Consider the following 24900-nt stretch of genomic DNA (forward strand, 5'->3'; position numbering starts at 1 on the left):
GGTTGCTAGATGGGAGGGGGTTTGGGGACTGGATGAAAAAGGTGAAAGGATTAAGAAGTACAAATTGGTAGTCTCAAAATAGTCATGGGGATGTGAAATACAGTATAGAGAATATAATCAGTAATGTTCTAAAGACTACGTAGCGTGTCAGATGGGCACTAGACTTACTGGGGGGATCACGTAATAGATTACATAAATGCCTCACCACTGTGCTGTACACTTGAAACTAATATAATATTGAAGGTCAACTGTAATAAAATATACATATACACGTAGTCAGGGGATGTAAAGTACAGCATAGGGAACATAGTCAATGGTATTACAAAAGCCATGTATGATGTCAGATGGGTAGTAGACTTGGGGGGGTGATCACTTTGTGAGGGGTGTAAATGTCTAATCATTATGTTGTTTTGTACACCTGAAACTAATAAAAAAATATTGTTCAAGGTTAAAAAAAAAGTATACCTGGTTTCAGACAGAAAAACAAGCCTTTTGTTGACATGGATATTAAAACGTCAATGATAGTCTCTCTCTCTCTCTCTCTCTCTCACACACACACACACACACACACACACACACACACACACACACAGAGTATTGATACGGAACACCCTCTGTCTTTCCCATATGCGGCTTTGAAACCAGGGCCAGAACGATTCTGCAGAAACTTCCTGATGAAAACAGTGGGGTCAGCCCTTCCCAACCTTGAAGCCTGGTTGTAGTGGCACCGCAGCCAGGGCGCCAGGGCTTCCTTCGCGGCTCTGTAGATGCTGTGCGGCGCCTGCGCGCACCCGACTTGGAGCTGAGAGGCTCAAGGAGTCCATGGTCCTTGGCACAGGGGCTGGGTCCTGGGGACCTTGCTTCCCTCCGAGATCCGTCAGGCAGAAACTCCAGATTATCAACCCACGAGACACATGAGCCAAATCCGTGCAGTCCCCCCCCCGCCCCCCCAGGGTTAATCACCCCTCCCACTTTAGGTCTGCGTTCCCCTTTTTCCCAGACCCGCGCCGCCGCCGCCGAGCCTCCTCTGCAGGGGGCTCCAGGATCTGCATTTTCCCCCACCCCACCTCAGCCAGCAGCTTTTGAAAAAAAAGGAGGGGTGCTTCTTTGTTCTTTCACCGGGTTAACTCGGTTTATGGAATTCAACTCACACCCCCCATTCTAAGTTTGCAAATTTCTCACCCTGACGTCCAGTGCTGGCCGCTTCGTTCTTTGAGGCTTTCCGCATCCTGGCCCCGGGCTAAGTGCTCTTCCCCCATTAACTTAGTTTAAGTCTCAGAAGCACCCTCTGAGGTAGGCGTTGCTATCCCGATAACGCAGACGCAAAAAACCCACGTCCAGAGTAACTCGCTCAGGGTCTTACAACCGCTAGGTTTCGAGCCCAAGTCGGTTTTGACCTCAGAGCCCTGAATCTTTACTGCTGTTCTGTATACATAAGAGTAAAAATACTAGCTAATTCTTATTGAGATCTTACTATTTGCCAGCGATTGTGCAAAGTATTTCTCCAAAGTGCTCTGGAAGGCAGGTTTGCCACTCACCAGTTGTGTGATCTTGATCAAGTTTAACCTCTTTTTGACTCAAGTGAGGCTAAAAATATGGATGTTGTGAAGAGTAAAAGAGTTCATACACGTAAAGCTCTTAGACTGGCACATATTAATTCCTTAAAAAGGTGTAATTATTATTATTATCTTTACCATCACCTCAATTTAACAGGTGAGGAACGTAGGCTAGGAGAAATTAAGCAACGAATGAGTCGAGATTGCCCAGTACACAGTCTGCAGCACGGACCTGCTCAGAAAGTCCTGCGGAGTGTCCGCCCGCCCGCAGGTGAGCTGCACCTGACAGGTGGGAGACGTGCTTCGCGGGCGCTGCAGAACGCGCGGCAGCGGGAGGCTTCGCAGGGTCCTGAGCCGACACATAAGGCTGGGGGGAGGGGAGGAGGGGCATCTCGCTCCGGAAACGGACTGCGAGGGCCGGGGCAGTGTGGGGTTCCCCCTCGGACCCCACAAAAGCAAGGCGAGCGACACCTGTGAGCCGCGCGGGCGGGGTGCGGTCCCGCACACAGCCCCCCCCCCCACCCCGCGCTCACACTCAAACTCCTGCCCACAGCACCCCCCCCCGCCGGGCGTACACACGCGCGCGCGCACACACTCTCACACTCACACTCACACTCACACACACACTCCCGCGCTCCCCCGCCCGCCGCGCTCCAGGGCGGAGTTTCCTCCACTGCTCATTGTTCACGGCCCAGCGCCCGCCCTGCTGGGCCCCGCCCGGCCCCGCCGCCGCCGGCGCGCTCCTGGGGGAGGGGGCGGGGGCCGGCGCGGACGGGACGGGAGTCGCCGCAGCCGCCAGTCGGACCGCAGCCGCGCAGACACCGCCCGCGACGCAGCAGCGCCGCTCCTCTGCCGCCTGGCTCCGCGCCCCAGCCCCGCTCTGCGGCAGCGGCCGAGAGGAGGGGCCGCCGGAGCGCGACTCCGGAGCTCCAGGTCACCGCCGGCCGCCGCAGCCACCGCCAGGCCTCCGCGAGCGGCGCCCACGCTCCCGCCGCCTGGGTACTGACTGGGACCCTCCGCCAATCCCGCAGCCACCTGCTCCGGGCCCGCCGCCAGGACACGATGCGCTGCGCGCTGCCGCTCTTGGCGCTGCTGCTGCGGTTGCTGCTGCCACTTCCGTCGCTCTCCCAGAATGGTGAGTTGTGGCCCGGGCTCTGCCGAGTCCCCATCGTGGCAGTGCGACCCCAGCCGGGCTGGTCTGCGGGGAGCCCGCCGCGCCTCGTGGCCTGACCCAGAGCTGCCTCTCCGCGCACCTCCCGCTGGGGCCACGCGCAGAGTCCTGACCTTGTACGGTCTGTGCCCCTTCCAATTCCGAGAACGCCGTAGGTGCCGGGCGCGAGCGTGGATTTTTCCTGGGTCTCGGTTCGCGTGTAGTGGGCGGTGGATTGTGCCTGGGAAAACAGGGGCGCGACGGTGCGGAATGGGTTTGCTGGCGAAGAAAGCCGGGACTTGCGGCACGAGGCTCCATGCTTCCGCGAGACCCCCAGGACCTGATCACGGGGCATGAGGGACGGTATTGTGTAGTCTTTGATTATACGCAAAGCGGCAGGCTGGACGGTCATGAGAAAGTCCACGAAGCGGGTGACAAGCCTCCACTAACGGCCCACGCGGGTGATGTGTTACTCGTTCGCAGAGGTTTTCCCAAGCAACATGTGCAGGCTCAGCTCACCTAGCCCGTGCTGGGGCAGGTGGAGGGCGAATAAGTATACTTTCCATGGTCACACAGTCACCTGAATAGGGTTCCTGCCTGCATGCCACCAAAGGAACAGACCCACTCTTAGCTCATTGCCAGGGCAGTGAGACCGCCTCCAGCCCCTTTGTATCAACAGGAACTTTTCTCATGCCGCTTGAGCTGCACCTTAGACCCCCCCCACACCCATGTTCCTTCTAAAGGTGAAATGTTACCCTTTTGGGGGGACAGGCGGTGGCTGCAAATCCAACCAGAGCATATGTTCCAAAGCTCCTAGGAACAGCTGTAGTCTCCGCCCCAGAGAGAGGTACATTTCCTTCTCCGTCACGGGTGCACGTGTCCTCAGAGAGAAAGAGTGACGTTCCTACCCTAGTGTCAGGAGGACTGTGGGGAGAGCCCAGACAGAGAAGGGACCCTGCTGCTGCCAGGTGCTGGCATTCGGAACTAAACTCAGGGAGAGAGTGAGATGGACTAGCAATGCAATCTCCTCTCTGCACCTGCACTGCAGGCAACCTTTGGTGGTGGGAAGGGGCCTGCGTTCAGAGCACGCAGGCTTAGGCACCGGGGAGGGTGGGTGTCGCTGAGACTCCACCAGCCTGGCCTGAAAGGAAACGGCACTCCCAGTGGAGGAGGGGAGGAGGGGCCGCCCCGTGAGGAACCGGTCCTAACCAATCTGAGGAATGGCTCTTAGATGGCAGTCAGCTGAAGATTTGCACAACCTGCAGGGCTGAGAAGATGCCAGGGGAGGGCCGCTCTCCTCAGCCCTGCTTTCACGGCCGCTGACTTCAGTGTGCACCTTTCTGCCAGGAGACTCTTAGTGCCAACAAGAGGGGAGATGGGCTAGTTCCCAGGGCTCCTGAGCTTAAAGACGCTGAGCTTTGAGGAGAGGATGCTGGCTGTGGGATGAGACCCCTGCCTGCCCTAAGAGGAGGTGGTCTGGAGCCACCCCTGGGAAAACCTGCAAGCCCAACTTTGCTGGTTTCAAGGCAGCGACCGTCTTCCCTGGCATCTGGGCACAGCCTGGAAACCCTGCCTCTTCCAGGATGCCCTCCTGAAGCCTAGCAGAGGGCATGGCACATGGTAGGAGCTTGATATGGGATAAATGCAAACCCAGATCCCTGCTCCTTTCCCCACCAACAAGTCACTTGGCCTTTCTGAGCTCCCCTAAAATGCGACGATTAGAATATTCAGTAATGAAGGGAAGAGCTTTGAAAAGCAGCAAGGGGATATGTTATTATTTGCATACACGGAGGCCAGGAAAGGCTGAGGGGTGCAGTTTGGTGTTTAGTGGCTGTGGAGGGAGTCAGGAAGGACTGCTCCATCTCTGCCCTTCTGAAGGTGTGGCTACCTGGGCCACAGCCATCAGGGATCGCGTGACCCCCAAAAAACTGCTGGAATCCTGTGATTTGAGTCTAAAAAAAACATGGACTTATAGTGTGAGTCTCCTTCTTAACAAAGGAATTATCCCAGGACAGGTCTCCTCGAGCTTAGCTTCTTAGACAGGTGGATCCCGCAGCCCACAGCATGAACAGCACTCAACCAGGGGCCTGACAACCTATTAGGGCTTTTTGGTTTGATACCCATTTGGTTGAACCACATCTAAGTTGTACCTCTGAGCCTCAGTTTCCTCATGTATAAAATGGTAACAAATCTCTAACCTGCAGGTTGTCCTGAGATAACTGATGCGATGAGCTGGACATTGTACCCAGCTCATGGTCGAGCTCAGTAAATCCTGGGTATTGCGATTCATGAAGCATGTGTACTGTGCACTTGGTCAGTTACGGCACCCGGAATCGGGATTCTGCTCGTGTTTGGGGCGGGGGGTTAGGGGATATGTAGTGACGAGAACTGGAGCTTCAGTGCCACATGGTGTGGCAAAGGGAGGCATGTGTTAAAAAGCACTGAGATTTGGGATTGGGTGATGTGGGCAAATCTTCCCGAGGGAGGTGGGGGTTCACATGGGGATTTTAAAGTAAAAGGGTCAGTGTGGGATGGCAGACCACTTCTTAGGGCCTCTGAGGCTGAATGAATAGCAAGGTGTGGGGGAGGCACAGATCAGAGGCTGCGGTTCCTGAGATGGGCTCAGTGAGCTGCAGGAAGATTTTGTGGGAGGAGGTGAGCTTTCAGAGCCCGGAGAGAAAGTTCCAGGGGATAGGGAGAGGGGACAGGGTGTCCCAGTATGGTGCTGCTTGGGCACGGCTTTGAGGCAGGAGTGAGCAGATATGGGGAGGGTTGGGAGCAGACTGGTCTAAGCAGGCCTGAGAAGAGGAGGTACAGGGGCTAGGCTGGGAAGGGATGAGAAGAATGAGGGGTACCAAGGCACCAGATGGCAGCTTGGTCAGGGCTGTGGGGTGTGGCCACCCAAGAAAGGGCAGAGGAAGGGAGCTTGGCACACCAGGGAGGATATGGGAGTCCTCCTGGGCCTAGAGGAGGTACAGCACAGCTGGGGGGAAGGCGGGCCAGGCAGGGGGGAGAGGTGGCCCAGGCGGGGGTGGGTGGGGGGGGTGAGGGGGGGGAGGCGGCCCAGGCAGCATGGAGGCTGCACTCCATCCGCCTTTCCTCAGGAATCCATGTCTGAAGGGAGAGGGGCTCCTGCTGGGTGGGTGTCTCAGCCCTTTGGAAGCTGAGAGAGGAAGGGAACGCCACTTGGTTCGAGTTCCCCTGATCACGGAGGGCTGGAGAGTAAATTCCCACCCGTCCTCAGGTGTCATCGGGCTGAGAAGCCCTCCCTGCTTTCCTAGATGGAACCAGCTGTGTTCCATCGTCTGTCGGATGTCTCCCCCACCATGCCATGGGGTCCCTGAGGGCCCAGGTCAGTGTGGGGCACTGAGCAGTTGCTCGGAGTTTTATCTGGACTGTTGAGCTGAGGGGACCTGGCCTTAGCCCCTGGCTGCAGGCTCTCTGGAAGGGGAGCCCAGGCCAGCTCGCATCCTGGGCACTGGGCTCCTGCCGCAGCTGAGCCGGTGGGAGCAGTTGTCCAGGGTCCAGGCTTCTGGGCTTGGCATCCCAGACCAGACCAGTCACTGCTGTGAGGACAGAAGCGCGCTTAGCTGGAGGCCCTCCACTCCTAAGGGAGGTAGGAAGCACCCTCGGGACCGCTCACTGCACTTCATGGCTGGGCGGTTGGGATTCCCTGGCGCCTACGCTGGGAAGGGCCTGCTTCCCCCCCTCACACTCCAGGGGCCCTCGGCAGGCCTGCCAGGTGCAAGCCCTCCCACATAACTGGACAAAGGTGTCCTTCCTCTGCCCGCCCCTTCCCACTGGCCTCAGCCCAAGACCTCCACACACTTCCTCAGACCCTGAGGCTGGGGGCGCTCTGGGTTCACTTCCTATTTGTGCCCACGGGGAACAAAGCACGGCTCGGAGCTCAGCGGGTGCGGGTGTGTGTTCCTGTCATGTTCTGTTCCCAGGGACACGGATGAGGTCGCATGGACCTCTCCTTGTCTTGTGTCCTGTCCACTGTTGGGGCTGTTAGATCACATGAGGTGGCAGGTCTGGAACTGTGACACCTCGGGCCAGGCAAGCCTCACGACTGTAGGCATTCTCTTAAGAAACGCCTTCCAGAGACTCTACACAAAAGACCCTCAGATTTGCAGTAGTGTTCCCCCTAAGAGTCCTTCAAGTAGGCTGTATACAAAGTAGAATTCAATTGGCTAAAGGTGACTTCCACACCATGTCCACGTCAACTAGAAAATCATAGAATGCAGAACTCTAGAGCTGGGGAGCCTTCTGGAAAACATCTACATTGCTCACGTTTCACATGAGGGAATGCACACCAGGCTGTGGGAGTCATTTGCCCGAGTGCCTAGTGATTCACAGTGAATTCTTCCCAGGAGACGTGTGGGCAGGTGCATGCCGATACTAGACACGGGCCCTTTCAGGGCTATTCTGTCCTGGGCAATGGAGAAAACTCATTAAAACCCTTTCAGAAAGGGCTGCATGATGGTGACAGCTCTGTACTGTGCTCAGACTCTCCCCACCACTCCACCATCAGGGTAAGCTGAGGCTGGGAGCCCTTTGTTACTCAAGAGTCAGGCTCTCTGAGAGTGTCCCAGTGCTGGCCTCCATGCATGGCGACCATCTGTGTCTCCCATTGCCTGGGCACTCTGTTGTGTCCACAGCACCCAGCCAGAACCTGGAACAAACAGGTGGGTACAAATGCTTTTTAGATGACCAGCGAACAAATGCTGCAATCAACTGCAGATTCAGGAGTGGCCCCTCCCCCCCCCCCCCCTTTACTCTGAGCCCTGAGTTCTTGTCTTTACTCTGAGCCCTGGCCCCACCCTGGATCATTAGAGCAGTGGCCAGCACAGACCCCTGGCTTAGCTTGGCCTTCTGGCCCATCCTCCCTCTGTTCCCACCCCTTTCCCGACACACACCACTTCCACCACCACCCACTCTTCCTTTGTAGACGTATCCCCCTCGGGTCAGCCACCTCAAACTTCCCTAGGGCCAGGGCGCAGGGTGGCACCCCGTCCGCCAATTGTCGTTGCCGGAAGGCTGTGTGCCTCAGCCCAGGGCAAAGAGAATTCTGAGGAATGACTGAGTAAGGCTTGCCATGCAGCCCTGGGTTGGGGTCCAGGGGGCCCTCCCAGAGCCACGCATGGGCTGACCAGGAGTCCATCACTGTCTGATATCTAACTTTGCAACTCCCTGACCCAGGTCAACATAGAAGGGAGGATGGGGAGGCAAGGACACTTTGTAATTCTTAGACTTATTGGCTCGGTGTGAGGCCGAAGCCATGCCCCTTTCTTATGTGAAGTGCACAGAGCTTTGTCCTAGGGGCCCCTCTGTCCCCATCCAGTCTGACTGACTCCTGTGCTCTGAACATGTTGACTGGAGCTAGTCTCCAGCTGTGGAAGCACGAGGTGGCCTTTGGACAGCCTCTGTCTCATAGACCATTCCAGAGAGGGGAAACTGAGGCCCAGACATTGAGGCCTCACAGATCACACAACCAGCTCTTCTTCCAAGTATCCATGTGCTTCACTCCCTCACTTCCACCAGCTATCTGCTTGAATGTCACCTTCTCAGAGAGGCCTTCAGACCACCTTGTATAACACACCCATGTCCCGTTACTCTGCTTGTTCTCCATAGCACTTATCACCCGAGTCCACTCATTTTCTTTGTCTGTGTCTCCCCTAAGTTCCATGAGGGCAGGGACTTCTGTTCAGTGCTATAACCACAGCACCTAGAACAGTACCTGGCACATAGCGGACTTTCAGTAAATATGTACTGAATGAAAGAGTGAGTGAGTGAGTGAGTGGATGGGTGGCAGAGCTGGTTTAGAACGCAAAGGCTTACCTGCCAGCTCTAAACTTTCTAACTGCAAAGCTCCTAACCTCATTCCAGAAGAAGAGAGGCAGGTGGCCGGCAGGCTGGGGTTTGGAGGAACAAACACATGGGCATGAGAGCAGGGAGGGAGGAGGGGAGCAGTGGGGGGTGTGGCTGCCTCATATCTGCTTCTGGGCCTCCCACCCAAAGGACTCTTTGGGTGAAGATTAGAGCTTGTTAGAATTTGATTTGGCTGCTCAAAGCAACTAGAAGGAAATAGTGCAGTAAACAAAACAGAAGTTATATCCTTCTATGTAACAGATGTTTCAGAGGGCTGATATAGTGATTCCGCCACCACTAACATGCTGCCTCATGGTCCAAGATGGCTACTGGGGCTCCAGATGTCAGGAGAAAGGAATAAAAAGCCTGTAGCTCTTTTGAGGTTACCTGCCAGAAGCCACACACAACACTTTCAGTCACAGTTGTTGGATGGAACTTAGTCCTGTGGCCACACCTAGCTGCAAGGGAAGCAGGGAGTAGTACTTGCCTTAGGGACGGGTAATTTTTATTTCAGGCACCCATATGCCCAACCAAAAACCAGTGGTTCAGTTATAAAGACAAAGCAAAGGATGGATATTGCAGTAGGTCACTGGCAAATGCCACCATGGACCCTGTCCCTGAAAACCTTGGGTTTCACTGCGTGGCCTCTGTCCTCACCTTCCGGTCAGATCAACTTTGCATATGCTTGAGAGAACTACAAGCAGTTGTCCTCGATGACCTGAGGCTTTGCTGCCTTCTGGCTGAGCCACTTCCAGCTTAGCCCTTGTTTTTCGGGGCTCCAGCCTTTCTGTACTGACGAGCAAGCAGTTCCTTGGGAAGCACAAGGAAACCGGGCTTCCTCCCACTCAGGTCCCTTAGCCTCAGTACCAATTAACTGATGTATCCTGGATACTACCCATGAGCAGGGCCTGCACCACGGAAGGCATGGGGGGACCTGCTTTCTCCCACTGGGTGGCAAAAAAGTGTTTCTGCACCCCATCCTCCCCTCCCCACCTCAGTGGGTCGAGTACAGGGCGGAGGGAGATACTATACTATCTTAGGAGTTTGGTCCATGGAGACTCGATGAGGTGTTCTGTGAGCTGCCTTGGGGACCACTGAGAGCTTGGGGTACACACCTGGAGGGGAAAACAGAGTAGGCCCATTTGGGGGGGGGGGCTTCGCGTTCCACCCCCATCATGTCCCTTTTATCTGTTCTGCATAGTAGGTCTCCACATAAGAATTCCTTTGAGAAAAAGTTCTGCTGTCATAGAGAAGAAACATTGAAATCGCTTGGCATATGCCCCAGGTTTTGAAGTTAGAAGCATGGATTTTAGTCCGAGCTTTGGTACTTACTAGCCTTGTGACTTCAGATGTGATCCTTGGACTCTGTTTCCCCAGCTGTAAAATGGGTATGATACCATCATTAGGGAGGGTTCAGTACAATCACGTAGGTGGTGTGCCTGACACTTTCAGTTTTATTTTATTGGCTTCAGCTTTAGCCCAGTGTGAGGTGCGATGAAACACGCTGCTGCTGCTCCCGCCCAAGCTGGACCTCGCTAGGCCAAGCTTTCTCCTCTGTGGCTCTTCCCTGGGAACCAGCCCTTCCCCGTTTAGTTACTGCGCTACAGCCAGCTCACTCAGGGTGAGGGGCCCAGTTCTGGGGGGTAAGTTGTACACCACAGTCCCACCACAGGTTAGGGTAGCCAGGGTGAGCTTAGCTAAGAAGGGGCTCCGTGGCCAGGCCCCCTCCTTTCTTGTTTCCACCCAGGTGCTTCTCACCCCAGCCCTAGAGGGCACTGCCCTCCACTTTTGGGCTTTAAGTGAAAAGAAGTTTTCCTGAAGCCATCCAGACCCTGATCCCGGCAGGTTCTGCCCGTCACACTGTGAAATGGAGTCTCACATCCCACAGCTCTTTTCCAGCAGGATGAAGGCTCTGGCCAGCCCTGCCCAGTGCCCCCGTGGAGCCTGCACACGTGAATCTCTCTCCCTCACCTTCTAAATAGCTTTCTCACTCTTCAAAAGACCCCCACTCCTCCCACTCCCCCCGCACCAAATTCCCAGTGACACCATCCAGGCCAAGCAGTGAAGCATGATGTGGGCCTTTCTACAGTTACTTCTCTGTTTTCCTTCCCAGAGAAGGGAGGGGAGGTGCATGGGCTCGCAGTCCCGCAACTAACATCAACGAGGGAGCCAAATATTTCCTCACAAAGATGAGAAGGGGGAGGAAGACAGGAGCTGCTCACAGGGCTGCATTTGGCTCTCTATACACTAAACCCCAGTGGGGCAGGGCTCTGTGCCTCAGTTTACCCAAATGGTAAATCAGGGCTAGCCCCATAGGGACTTCTTTCTTAGGTTTTGCAACTGTGTAAAACAAGCTGTGTCCCAAACTGTCCGTAGGAAACTTACAGTTTTCAAGATATTAATCGTTATGCTCTCAATAAATGACAAATGAATAAAAATTGTTTTAAGGCTAAAAGAGAACCATGACCCACAAACATGTGGAACACGCTGCCGACTCTATCCCCTTCCTTGGAAAATCAAATGGTCGGAGCCATTCCTCATCATCTTCGTGTAACCCAGCGTGTTCCCCAAACATATGTTAACCGTGGGACCTTTTCCTTTTCTCCTTCCCCCTCTTTTTAGTAGAACATCTTGTGGGGAAAATACGATTGTAACGGTAGAGTGACCAGCTGTCCCAGTTTGCCCAGGACTGAGCGAGGCATCTTGGTGTATGTAACACTCAGTGCTAAAATCCATCCAGTGTCGTGCAGAGACCTGGACAGGGCTAAAAGCATCAAACATAAACACAGCGGGGCTTGCCTAAGCAAAACCGCTTTTGGTACGGAAACGTGCCCCCCCCCCCCCTTCCTCAGGGCTTTCATAGGACATGGCATGGATGGTTGGTTGGAGCCACGGTGAAGGCTGCATGTACCAGCGTCTGTGGCGGGAACTAGGAACATTCCAGGCCCCTCATGGGTGTAGCCATGGTGTTGCCACTGAGAGAGAAGGGGGAGGCATCACTAAGAGAATTATGGATGTGTGTGTTTTGGGTGTTTGATGTCTGCTCAGTTGGGGGCCAGCGTGGTTGCCTCCGGTTTTTTCCTTCCCATTGGGCCTCTGTCCCCCGCAGGCCCTCAGCCTGACAGCATCACGTTTCTGTTGAAAATTCAGCCTGAAGGCCTCCTCTTGTCCTCCTGGTCCCAGGGCGTGGAGAAGGGGGTTCCAGAGGATGTGCTGTCTGTCAGCACTGCCTCAGTGGCTCGCCAGGTGCAGTGATGCTTGCGGCTCTCTTCTCAGCTCTGGTTAAACAGGGCTTGCTGAGGTGCATGGATCTCATCCTCTTTCAGGCTGTCATTTTTCCTGGGAATCCGGGAGCCAGATGGCTGAAAGGGAGGCAGGTGGGGGGGTGCATCTTGTTTGCTGAGTCACCAGCTTGCATGTGTTTTCCAAGCTGCCGCTAGCACATCATGCACCCCTTGCAGGCGGGTCAGTGAGCTTGGGGTCCTCCCGCTCAGGCAGATGCAGCCCTGCACCTCAGCCCTAGAGGGCGCTGCCGAGTAGGGAGCCCACTGGGTCTCAGCGGGCCAACAGCCTGGCTGCTCCCTCCCCCAGGCCCTGTGCTGGCAACCCACTCCCTCACATGCCCTTTCTCCCTGCCAGGCTGCCTTCACCCAGAGACCCCCCCAGAGCACCGCACAGAGTTGCTTTTCACCCCGGGATCATCCTGGTTTGGGCCTTACCACAACCACAGCGGGCTGGGGCACTAGAGAGCTTCTATGGACAGCTGGCTCCTGGGGAGAGGCAGGGTGGAGCTTGTCCGTAGGCTCTCATTCTCCCCTTGGAACACTGGAAGGTTGCACTTAGGTGGAAAAACACTTTGGCTTTCCTCCCGGGCCCTGGGAGAGTCTGGGAGTCTGGTCCTGACCACACAGAATCACATCTGAATTCCATGGGCATCCTGGGCAATCGTGTCAGCACTGCAGCCATAACTGCCCCTGGGGCCTCCTGTTAATTAAGCTTTGTGTATTTCTGTGTGTGTATGTGTGTATGCGGGTGGCGGCAGGCATGGAGCGGATACCCCGGAGGGTCCATTCGAGGGGTGTTGAATAAAGAGCAAGGAGAAAAAGACGGGTTTGCAAGAGGAAGGTGCCCTGGGTGGTGGGGCCCTCCTATTTAATATTTCCTAGTGGTCTGAAAGACTGGCTTCCTGATGATTTCTGCCCCAGAATTGCTGGTATATTGGGGCTGGGTTCAAGTGTGTGGGTGCAGCCAGGAGGGCTGGGGGGAGGGAAGGAGGGGGAGACTGGGGGCAGCCTAGATCCAACAGTACTGGTGCGTGAGTCATTAGAGATGGTTGGAGGGAGGGGAAGCTGTTGTCGTCATAGGTGACTGCTGGGGACAGCCAGTGACACCTTCCTGGATAACATGAGGGAGGCATATGCACGTGTCCCGTGGTGTCCTGGGGGGCTCTCGGGATCTCGCTGGCCTACGCTCTGCTCTCTCTCCTCTTCCTCTAAACACAGGCCTCCCCATCTAATGGCCAGGAAGGGGAGCAGCTGCAGGAGTCAGGAGCATATGGGCACATATGCCCCACAGGGTAGAGACGTGCTTTGGGAGTTGGACCACAGAGATCTAAAAACCAAAGAAGGTGTGACCTGGTACCCAGGTACTCTGACCATCTGTTTGCCCATCTCTCCTGTGTTGAGGTAGGATCAAGTGGTGTCTAGGGTCCCTCTAGTTCTGACGTTATGACCCAGGGACGCAGAAGAATGTGATGTCTGCTTGGCTTCTAGAGCCGGGGATACACCCAGCCACTGTTCATGGAGGGCTGTGTGTTCAGCCATGACTTGGTCCTGTAGCTCACGGGCCTCTGCTTCCCCAGCCTGAGGGTTGGGCATCAGCTCCTCTGCCACCTGCGGCTTTAGGTATGATTAGCATCACTATAAAAGCTAGACCACACTGAGGGAAGAGAAAGGCAACAGCCCTTGTGACCCACATCTCTGAATTCTCGTGGCCCTCGGCTGTGCCTTGCTCCAGAGCACTGTACCCACTGTCCAGATGGGAAATCTGAGGCAGAGGATGCTGGTGATTTACCTAAGAGTTGAGTCTTGAGGCTCCAACTAGCCCCTTCCCCTTTAGGTATACTTTCGTGCTCTGGGCGAATAAACTTGGCCTAGATATCTGGGCTGTGCACCCACCTGGCAGAGTGGCAAGGCTGGAAACACGATAGAGTGGAGAAAGAAAGAAGGTCCAGGAGTGTGTGAGACACAGGGCGAGAGATGGTGCCACCCCCATACCCCTTTCAGAGCCCTAAGTCTGACTCGGTGTCAATCTTGTGGGATCTAAGCAAACCTAACCCCCTTCCTCACCTGCAGCATTTCAGAGGGAAACATTTCACCCTCTTCCCAAATTCTTCTGAAGAGCTGTGAAGTCAGCGTGTGTGAGTGTGTGTGTTTTCACCCCTCCGGGTCGCCACCTCTCTGTGTCAATTAAGCCTCCTCCACTACTTTAGGGGGATGAATTTTCAGCTGTTTGGACACCTGGCTCCAGCCAGGGCTGGCTCTGGGCTTGATTCACTTCCCTAGGTGGAACCCAGAGGACACCGAGCTTACTTGACTAGCTCTCACGTCTCAAACAAGGGGACGGCTTGGCTTCGCTTAAAAGGAATGAACATGGCCTTTAATTACACTCCTCTCAGACCTTGGGCGGGGAGGGGGTGGGGGTGACGGGGGGACAAGGGAGCCAGCTCTCAATTGTTTAATCATATTTGTTTACGAAATTTGTTCTTTTTAAGCAACACCCTTATTGGACCCCCAGCCCCCACTGGCAAGCTAAGAACTCTCGCTAAGAACTCTCCCATCTTCCAACACCAAAGAAATCCAGATTCTGTGCTTTCTAGGCAGTAGTCATGCTTACCCCCCCAACCTCTGGGGTCAAACTGGGGCCAAACACAGTCTTGACTTTATTTAACCCGCTTTGCAAAGGAAGTGGGGTTCCAGGAGCCGGCGAACTGAACCGAAGCTTCTCCCTGGACCCCACCTCCCCCCAGCACACGCAGATTTAGTCTGGGAACAGTGTACTAACTGGCTTATTCTGCAGCAAGGATGCAGGTGTTATTCCTGGAAGGGGCAAACTCTCTCCAGGACAGAAAAAAAGTTTGGGAATTTGGAAAGCTATGCTTGCTACCTTAACCTTCAACTTCCAGCAGGCGGAAACCCGTCATTCCCTGGGAAATTCACAGGCCCCATTTCACAGAATTTTGTCACTCCATTCCCAGAGGCGACTATCCCACCGTCTGTACTGGACTTCCCTCTGGCTCCTGGCCCTTGTTTGTTTTCAGCCGGGAGTGGAGACTGGTCCCTGGCGGAGGTTTCCAGGAGTGGCCGAGAAACCCGTACGCATCTGGTATTTTCATGGCTTTGGGAGGTGGGGTGGGAATGACAACGTGCGCCCTCAAAACAGTATTTACCGAGGTTGTTTTTGAACTGACTGCTAAGGGAAGAGCTGGAGGCCATGTGCGTGCGCTTTGGCTGTGGAAGTATGAGGCTGAGGCCTCAGAGGGCAGCAGGTGCGCAGGGCAGATGGGGCCAGATGAAAAGCTGGGCTCCCACGGGCGAGCCCTGTGCCACGGCGGTTACTGTGGGAGGAAGTAGAGCTCTCCGCTCATAGACGGCTGCGCCCCCACTGCTCCCTGCTCCCCTTCTGATAGCAGGTCGTGCCTCCCCAGCCCGACTTCTGCACCTCCTCAGAGGGTGTGGGAGACGCAAAAGGGAACACGTGTAAACCTCTCAGCTCAGTCTTGCTGATATGATAAGGCCTCGATAACGGCTAGTTCTAAGTTTAAGAGCAATGATGAGAAACAGTTTTTGATGTGGAGAAAATTCCACCATATGAAGAGAGCGGAGCTCACACACATGCCCACGGTCTCAGACCTGCCACGAGCTCAGCAGCACACATAGCACCCTGCCGCCTGTCCCACAGCCGCTGGCACAGATATCTGTCCCCAGCACACAGTACATGTTGGCAAGATTGCCAGCTCAGCTTCCATCCAGCCCAGCCTGCCCCTCGTAGGTCTGGAGTATTTCTGACATGTTCCTCCAAAGCTCATACATGTTTTTAAAAGTTCATTTTGTTCCAAGATAGAGATTTCCCTGTCCTTGACAAACGAGACCAAGGCCCCAGGAAGCGCCGGGCTCACACAGGATGCGGGTCTCCCACCCCGAACCTTCTCTTCCTGCAGAGGCTGCGTGTACATCCCATGTGTGGCCCTGGAAACAATCGTAAAGAGGAGCTGAGGGGCACTCTGCCTCCTCCCCAGGGTGCTGGCCTGCTGTCCTGACCTTTGTACACAAGCCCTTCCTGGCAGGCGAGGTGAGCTCAGGCAGCGGGCATCGCGCCCACCCCTGTAGGCCGCTGGGTTGGCGGCTCCTGGGCAGGCTGCCCGCTCAGACAGGTCAGGATTCACATGGTCTGCAGCAGGCGAAGGGATTAGGAGGCCCTGGGAAGGGTGTTGTTTTAAGGAGGTTAGTCCTTCTTTCCAGCCCAGGAAGAGCCCCTGGGCAGCCTGGCAGTCCCCACACAAAGCCTGACACACCTGTCCCAAACCTGCAGGGGTCAGCATGTGCGCACCCCTCTAATTAGGAACAGCCACAACAGGCCCAGGCCAGGGACCTCCCCGTGGGTGAGAGGGGAACCAGAGCCGGGGCAGCGGGGCTCACCACAGGTAGAGGCAGGGCCGCAATCTTGGGTGGTACAGTTGATTGAATTCCAAGCTCTCCTCTTACCCCTCTGCCTTCAGCAGCAGAATTGTAATAATGAGTAATCCAAAGAATGCATTTAGAAGCTTCCTGCTCAGGAGCTCAGTCCTGTTCCAGGGTGGGGGTGGGGTTCTGCCTTCTAAGCCTCACCTGCAGAGCTTCTGACTGATGGGGGTATGCAGCCAGCTCTGCCTCTGATTCTCATTAGGAGGGATTGCAGAGGTCATGGAAGCCACCCCTCTGAATCGTGTGCAAACTAGGGCCCCTGAGCTGGCATGCACAGCCACTCTGGAACAGGCCTCCCGGCGCCCGCTCTGCACCCACCACCCCATCTCCTCCAGCTGAGTAACAATTGGCCGGCCCGGGAAGGGGTCAGGGAAGACAGAGCCAGTGGAGTGGCCCACACAGGGTGGCATCTGGGCAGTGAGAGGAAGGAGCTCAGGAGATGGGTCTGGAGCTGTATGCTCAGCTTGCCCTGGAGCCAGCCCTCCTGCTTCGTCTCCCATCCCACACTGTGGGCCGTGTCCACACAGCTCAGCCTGCTGGAAAGGCAGACATCTGCTCCCTCAGGCGTGCACTGCAGTGTTGTGCAGTGTTCACGGCAGGCCCACGCAGTGGCCCTCACTGGAAGCCACCAAATGCCCATCAGCAGCAGAACGGGTACATGCCTGGGGACATGTTCCCACTGTAGCTTACTCTATTGCAATGAGAATGAGCAGTCTCCAACTGTTCACCCTAGGAAGGCTGAATCGCAGACATAAAATGCCAAGGGAACGAAGCCAGACCCAAAAGTCAGTACTGCATGATGCCATTAATATAAAATTCAAAACCAGGCAAAACGAAGCCATGTATTTACGTCAGAAGAGAGGTTACCCTTGGACAGAGAGTGGAAGGGGACCCGGGGAAGGTTTCCAGGATGCAGTGTCCTGTTCCATGAGCTGGGCGCTGGTCACGTGGGTGTATTCCATCAGCACTTGTGATGCAGGCAGTTCTCTGAATGGATGTAATTCTTCGATAAAACAACTAAAATAGAGGGGGAAGGCACTGTTCTCTGAGGACCCCTGATGGAACACAGCAGAAGCTACTGAGAACCCTTCAGCAGGCCCCAGGCAAACAGTTCAGGTGGGCAGCCCAGGGAGAGAGGCTCTGGACCAGAGGAGAAGAGGAAGGGAGCCAGGTGAGCTGCATGACGTGTCTGCTGGTTGGCTTCTACCCCAGCCCTGCCCCCACCCCAGCTGTCTGTCACTGGCCATTCCCGTGAGGGTCCGAGAGCGAGCGAGAGAGCGTGAAGCACGAGGAGCCCATCCTGGGAACACACTTAACACGTGGCCACTGGCAGTGGTGCTGCACAGGAGCCAGAGGTCCATTCCACGAGGGTCTTAGCACCGAGGAGTGACATTGCTAGTAAATGGTAACAGCCATACAGAGAGGGGAGGGCACCCTGTAAGGAACATCACCCACACTCACCTCTCTGAGGTCTGAGATTGGACTGGGGTGGTCTTAGGTTTTTAAATTCTTACTTTTTAAGTTTGCTTTTTGAATAGGTAACAGTTTAAGCATTCCCCTTTGTGATACGAGTTGCAAATACTCTTCCCAGTTTGCCCTCACACGGTTCCATGTCCTGCAGAAGGCTAGTACAGGTGGCTCTTGGGCTCTTTAGGGACATCACTGTATTGGGTCCGCCTCTGGATAAAAACCCAGGCTTCTGGCCCCCGACGCAGGGGGCATCCTGTGCATGAGGGGTCGGCAAACGCTCTGCCGCCTGTATTTGTAAGTAACGTTTTATTGGAACATAGTCCCACTCGTTTACTTACATACTGCCTAAGGCTACTTTCGGGCTACAGTGAAGCTGAGTAGTTGCAACAGAGACTGTATGGCCTGCAAAGTCTAAAGTGTCTACTCTGACCCTTTGAAGAAAAACTGCCATTATTCTACACAAGGGAAGCAAAGCGCAAGGAACGTTATAAGTGGCCCCTGTACCAGCCCCCCACTCTTAGCCTGGTCTTCTGCCTCAGGACCACCAATGCCCTGCAAAGAAAGCTACTCCCCTGTCAGACTGGCGCCCCAAGTGCCCGGACCGCTTACTTGCTGTGGTGCTGAACAGGGCAGTTCACCTTTCTTCATTGCAGTTTCTTAGTAATAGAAACTTCTGGCGTTTCTCAACATTAAGTGAGATTCTACATAAAAACCTGGCCCTAGCTGATGGTCAGGGTGTTAATACATGAGTTCCCCTCCTCCTCCTGCAGTCAGACATTTATCAGACTCTTCCATCTTCACCCACACCCCTCGGTGGGGTGGGGAAGGAGGCAGAGGTGACGGAGCTTGGTTTCACCAAGGAGGAAACCCAGGCCTGAGCAGGACATAGGCATGTTCGGCATATGCCCCTCCCCACGTGGCCCCTACCACCAGGCACACGTCCCAGAGCCCACCCAGCCGTCAATGGCTCTCACAGGGAGGCCCCGGCTGCCCAGCCGTTCCCTGGGACATGACTGGGGTCCCTGGCAGGGCAGAACTTGAGGCAGGAAAGGCCCTCCCTTCTCACCCCTGCTCTGACTCTTCCCCCAGGCCTCTCTGAGGAGGGGAGGAGCTTCTTCCTGGAGCTGGGCCCCACCCAGGCCTCAGGTTCCCCTTCTCCAGGGAGATACCCCTTCTCTGGGAATTCCTCTGACCACAACCACCCCGTGCTGTCACTTGCCCCTCCCCCCTCCCCACATGGCCGTACCTCACTGGAGAACCTGGGGAGAGCCCCAGTGGGTCTGGGGAAGCCTTGTGTCCACCTTCCCCTGGGACGAGGCCTGCACAGGCGTGAGCATCCCCAGAGGAAGAGGCATGTTAGAGCATGGCGCTGTAACGGGAAGTGCGGTGGGGCCTGACTCGGGGCAGCGAGTGAGGAGCCTTTCCTGTCTGCCTTGGGATAGAATCACGGCTGACGTGATTGCGCACTTTCTATGTGCACCCACTGTCCTAAGGACTGAGCGGTATGATGTTGTTACTATCATTACCCACCTCACTTCTGAGGAACAGTGTTCAGACACTTGCCTGGCACAGCCAGTGTGGTGGAACTGGGCCTTGAACCCAGGTGGTCGGGCTCCAGGGCCAGGCTCCTAACCACTGTTTTGTGGAGAGGGAGGGGCAGAGCGAGAAGGGTCAGGCAGCGGGAAGGCACTGGAGCAGGTACCCTCGGGCTCAGGCCACACTCCCAGGTGCAGGGGACAGGAAAGAATGACGCACTGCTGTTTTGGGGAAGAAGTGGGGTGAGGTCCTCAGGCCTTGGTGCCCGCGCCTGCAGGGAGGCGTGTACCCAAGCGAAGGCTGCCTTCCCCCATTGCTGGGAGGCCTCCACGCTGGACAGTGGCAGCCCTCTCTCCTGCCCCGAGAAACAGCCAGACGGGCCCCACCCTATGAACCAGTGTTGGGCAGGCCAGCTGAAACAAGCTGATAAGGGCGAACAATTCCACATTTGAAGAATGCCCGGAATTATCTCCCCTGAGGGGCAGCTCTGGGCCCTGGGAGAGGTGGTGCTGAGGAGCCTGATAACCCCCAAGGGCGCTGTTCGCTGTCCAGAGGCACCAGGCGGACTCGCAGTGCAGCCAACAGAGCTGCCAGGGCCCCGGGGAAGGACCAGGAGGTGGCACCTGACCACAACCTGTGGCACAGCCGCCTGCCTGACCACTTGGCCTGACGGGGGGTGACGAGGTCAGGTTGGGACTCTGTCCTTCCCGACACTGGAGCTGTCCTTCCTGCGATTTCTGTTCTCATTACCAACCCCTACCCCGCGCCCCTTGCCTTAGCTCGGGCAGCTGCCACAAACTACCACAGCCTGCATGGCCTACGACAGCCTTTATTTCTCCAATTCTGGAGGCAGGCAATTCCGAGCTCAGGGTGGCAGCAGGTCAGGTTCAGGAGAGAACCCTCTTCCTGGCTTGCAGGCGGCTGCCACCTTCCTGCATGTCCTCACATGGCAGACAGGAGGCTCTGGTGGCTCTTCCTTTTCTAAGCACACTAGTCCCATCATGGGGGCTCCACTCTCAGGATCCCATCTAAGCCTCCCAAAGGCCCCACCTCCTAATACCATCCCATTGGGGGGCAGGGCTTCAACATAGGAATTTGGGGGGGCACCAAACATTCAGAGTGTAACACCCCTTATGCCAGGGAAGTTGACCTGGTGCGTCTTTGGGGACCCCAGCCCAAACAAGGGGCTATCTGGAGGCATATAGGGAGCAGCCCCAGAGATCATTATCCCCATTTTGGGGGGACCTGTGGCAGCCTGAAAAACGGTCCCCTCTCAAAATAAATACACATCAAATCCCTGAAACTGGTGATTATCACCTTATTTGGACACAGCATCTTTGCAGATGTAATTAAGCTGCGGATCTTGCGATGAAATCATTCTGGATTACCTGGGTGCTTGTTGACAAGTTTGACTTGGCAGTCATACTTTTTTTTGTTGTTGACAAGTTTCCTTATAAGTGACAGAGAGAGAGGAAGAGGCAGCAATGTGACCATGGTCAGAGATTGGAGTCATGCTGCTGCAAGCCAAGGAATGCCAGCGACAGCAAGAAGCTAGAAGAGGCAAGGAAGGGCTCCCCTTTGCAGCTCCAGAGGGAAGCGACCTGCTCAAACCTTGATTTCAGACTTCTGGCCTCCAGACCTCCGAGAGAATAAATTTCTGTTGTTTTAAGCCAGCCAGTGTGTGGGCATTCGAATGGCAGCCCCAGGAAACTGATACAGGACCCAGGGCACTGAGAGGGTCCCAACTTGACTCAAGCCCAGTGCAGGCCTGGGAGATCGCCATACTGGTTGGCAGAGGTGAGGCGAGTCAGCTTCCCTGTTGCCCTTCCCAGGCTCCTGGTCCAGAGCTCTGACCTCTGCCCAAAAGCCCCAGGTCAGGCTCCCCCGCCCCCAACACTGCAGTTAGGACCTTTGAGGTGGGGGGTGGGAGTAGCTTCCTTAATGCCACAGAGGACAAGCATTTATAAGGGGTGGGTACAGAACGAATGAGATACCTAGGGCCAAACACCAGAGCAAACAGTCTGCAAGGACAGGGCCCACTGTGGGGGCAGAGGGGGGGACCCAGAGGGCCTCTTGGTGGAGGGCAGTGAGTGCTCAGCGAAGTAAGAGGGAGGCAGTGGGACAGGATGACCCCGCTCTGCTGAGGCAGGAACATGGAAAGTCCTGGCTGGACTGCGGGGCACTGACTTACCTGGTAAAACCCTAGAAGCACAGAGGTGGGAACATACCATGGAGGGCGGGGAATCACCTTTTTCAAAATGAAGGAAGGAGAGTGAGAGGGGCTGAATGCAGTGTAAAGAGAGGACATCTGATATACGGGCACTGGGGGAAAGGATTGGCCAGGCCGTCAGTGGGCCTGGAGCCTAGGGCAGCCCCAGGTCCCTTACTGATTCCAGGACTTTGGGGCCATCATCCTTCCAAAGCCCCCCTATCCTACCAGCCGCACTGTAATTCCCAGCTACTGCACAGAAGCCCGGCAATAAAGGATTTGGGGTCTGACAGGGGTGGGCCCTAGAGAGCTAGGGGAGGCTTCAACCAGACTGAACCTGAGGCAGCATCGCCTTGCCCTTCTGGGTCACGAGCAGGGCCTCCTGGGAGGGAAGAGGTTCACAAAGCAGATGCCATATGCTGGGGAAAGGAGTTTCAAGGTCCATCAGGTCTCAGAAAGGCCCAGAGCAAGGCCTCTAAAGTGGCTGGTTAGGATGGCTCTTCTCATAGCAAAAACCCACTGACCTATGAACACAGCATCACGTTTGGGAAAGGACCTACGCATCCCCAGGGCCCCGAGATGCGTTTCTTTCATAGAGGGCCGAGGACCTACCCGAGGCCTTGGGGCTCGGAGGCAGAACCCAGACCACAGGCTCAGGTCTCTGACTCCCAGTCTGCACTTTCCTTGGTCTCCAGGCATCAGCGCGCCCTGCCTGGTCTCTGCCCTTTCCCTGTCCCCCCTGGGAGCTTTCTGGTTTTATTTCCCTGGAGATGAACCGCAGTTGGCAGCGGGGGTGGGGTAGGGGGTGAGCTGGGGTTACGAAGGGGACGTACTGGTGTCTCGGCCAGAGCCTCCCCGCTCACTGCCTTCCTGCCCTCCTTCCACACGCCCTCTTCCTGGGGCATTCTTCTGAGTTTCCTCTCCCACTATTAATAGTCAGGAGTCAACCCAGGTCTGTCAATGGCCAGAAACAGGAGGAAGCAGGCCCTCACTGAAGGTTCAGAGCAGTGTTCTCAGCCCAGGGGAGGACACTGAAGTGAAGCTTCTCCCCCTCGCATCCACTCCCCACCTCCCTGCGCTGGAGATACGCATATGGAGGACCCAGCACCTCTCGGGGGGCTGCCCCTTGCACCGCACTGACGTCTACACAGCCTTCAAGACCAGCTTCAGCTGCTCCCTGCAGCTGCCTTACCGACTGCTCTCGCCTGACCCATCACTCACTGAAGCCTTCACTCCTTCCTCTCCATCTCAGGTCGCCACGCCATTCTCAGTGGCCCCCGTACCCACCTGGGGAAACAATGCAATGCCCAGGCCTCCCCGTTTCGTGAGCTTTTCTCCTCTCCTTCATTCAGTCGTGCCTGCTTCACACCCGGACGTGATCAGCGCCACAAACTGCACCCCTTCTGGACCCGAAGCACTTCATCCTTTGACCGCTATGTCTCTGCCTCCCAATGTGTCTGCTCAAGTTCCACGATACCACAGTGGCCCGTGTCGTGGCCTGTCAGCCGGTCTGTCGTTATCCAGCCTGCATTTCACCGTCCGTTATACTCCCCGCCGGACAAACCTCCTCAGGTCCCCCGCACCCTCTTCAGCCGTAACTCGCCGAGCAAACCCCATTCCCCGGTGAACCTGCCTCCATCCCGTGCCTCCGCCAAAGCAGCTCGGGTGAAAAATCACCCACCCGCACTGATTGGATCACTTTTAAATTCATGCTTTTATGCCTTTACTTGGCAACTGCTCCTCGGCACTCATCCTTTCTTCCCCAGCACAGTGACTCCGAGGGCGGCCCTCGTGCCAGCGGCATCGGAACAACGGAGCAGCGAGTTAGAAATCCACAGTCTTATGCTCCCCCCCAGACCTGCTGAATCAGAAACTCGGGGGGCTGGGTCCCCCCGGGTGATTCTGATGCGCCCTCAAGTTTGAGAACCACTTTTCCGTAGGCTCTGCTTCCCATTTCCAAGATGAGTATTTCGTACTTTTTCCTGCCACCTAATTCTTCCTACGCTCTTATTTTATCTATATCAGTACGGCTGATTTCATCTAGACTCGATTGAGAACCTGTCCAATGGAAACGTATGATCTCACTAACAAAATTACAACGTACTTACCGTCTGCGTCCATCCTCCTTCCGGTTTCAAAGGCGGAAGTAGCCGGTTTCAAAGGCGGAAGTGTCCGACCACGTAATAGAGTCCGGGTCCTCCGTGGGGGTTCTGGGTCAACACACGTGTGTTCCTTTCTGTATCTTAAGGACCTGAGGAGACCGCAGAGTGGGAACAAAAAAGGGGCATTTTTCATCAGCCCTAGTGTCTCCTACCTTCAAAACAGAAAGCAAAACGTTCTTCACTGGACCAGCTCCCCCCAGTGGCTGCCGTGTTTCTCTGCTCCGCTTCATACCTAACATTTGATAGTTACCTACACACATACACGCTCACTTCTCTACCGCTCACTGTCTCTTCCGTCAGCCCCAGTCAGACTTTCCACCTGTAAGTTGAGGTGGCCACGGACTTCCATTATTGCCAGTCTCATCATTCGGCACAGTCACCACTCCCCCCTTGCACACACACACACACACACACACACACACACACACACCCCAAAACAGACGTCCTTGTTGCATCTCCCTAATCCTAAACTTAGTATTAAGTTATCCCAAACTTAGTATTAAATTCTGTAAAATTGTAGTAATCGTTTCTGTTTCTATCTCTAAAATTATAGTTTTGCCAATTTTTGACTCATAAATCATGTAAGTAGTCTTGCTTTTATTGTTCAGTATTTTTTAGATTCATGTTAATACATGTGTTAGATAATAAATTACATCTAATACATTTGCTGATTTCCAGGGCTGTGTAGTATTCCAATATGTGAATATACAATAACTTATTTATCCATACCACTGTTGACAAACATTTGCTTGTTAACTGTATGGGGCCACTACAAAAATCCTGTTGAGAACATTCTTAAGAATACACCCTGATACATACATATATGCATCTCCCTAGGGTAAATGCCTGGTGGTACAACTGAAAGTTGTAGATTGAAAGCTATCACTTGGTAGCGCCATACTATTTTCCAATGTGTTTATACCAATTTACACTACTCCGTATTCTTGCTAACACTGGTTATTGTCTGACGTAAAAAATTTTGCCATTCTAGTGGATATGAAATAATTCTTAATTGATTTTGCATTTCCCTAATTACTAACATATTTTAGAATGTCCAGAGGCTATTTGGGCTACTTCTTCTGTGAAATACCTGTTTCATTCTTTTGGCTATTTATGCCTAAGAGGTTATTGTTTTCTTATATAGAAGTTTGTTTTTTTTAAAAATGTATCCTAGATACAAATCTTTTATGATTACATATGTCAC

General features: G+C 54.8%; 2 protein-coding genes across 2 annotated transcripts in view; one reads left to right on the forward strand and one right to left on the reverse strand.

The window, feature by feature from the left end:
* Nucleotides 1–2118, reverse strand: part of LOC141567617 (uncharacterized) — a 341191-nt gene extending 339073 nt beyond the window's left edge. The window contains exon 1 of the mRNA XM_074315600.1: nt 1183–2118. The gene's annotated coding sequence lies outside the window, so the exon portion shown is untranslated. The remainder of the gene's footprint in view (nt 1–1182) is intronic.
* Nucleotides 1749–24900, forward strand: part of PODXL (podocalyxin like) — a 48512-nt gene continuing 25360 nt past the window's right edge. Inside the window, exons 1-2 of the mRNA XM_074316032.1 lie at nt 1749–2029; nt 2252–2691. Coding sequence (XP_074172133.1) covers nt 1749–2029; nt 2252–2691 — 721 coding nt within the window. The remainder of the gene's footprint in view (nt 2030–2251; nt 2692–24900) is intronic.

This window comes from Rhinolophus sinicus, linkage group LG11 (genome assembly GCF_036562045.2).
Source record: "Rhinolophus sinicus isolate RSC01 linkage group LG11, ASM3656204v1, whole genome shotgun sequence".
Taxonomy (NCBI): domain Eukaryota; kingdom Metazoa; phylum Chordata; class Mammalia; order Chiroptera; family Rhinolophidae; genus Rhinolophus; species Rhinolophus sinicus.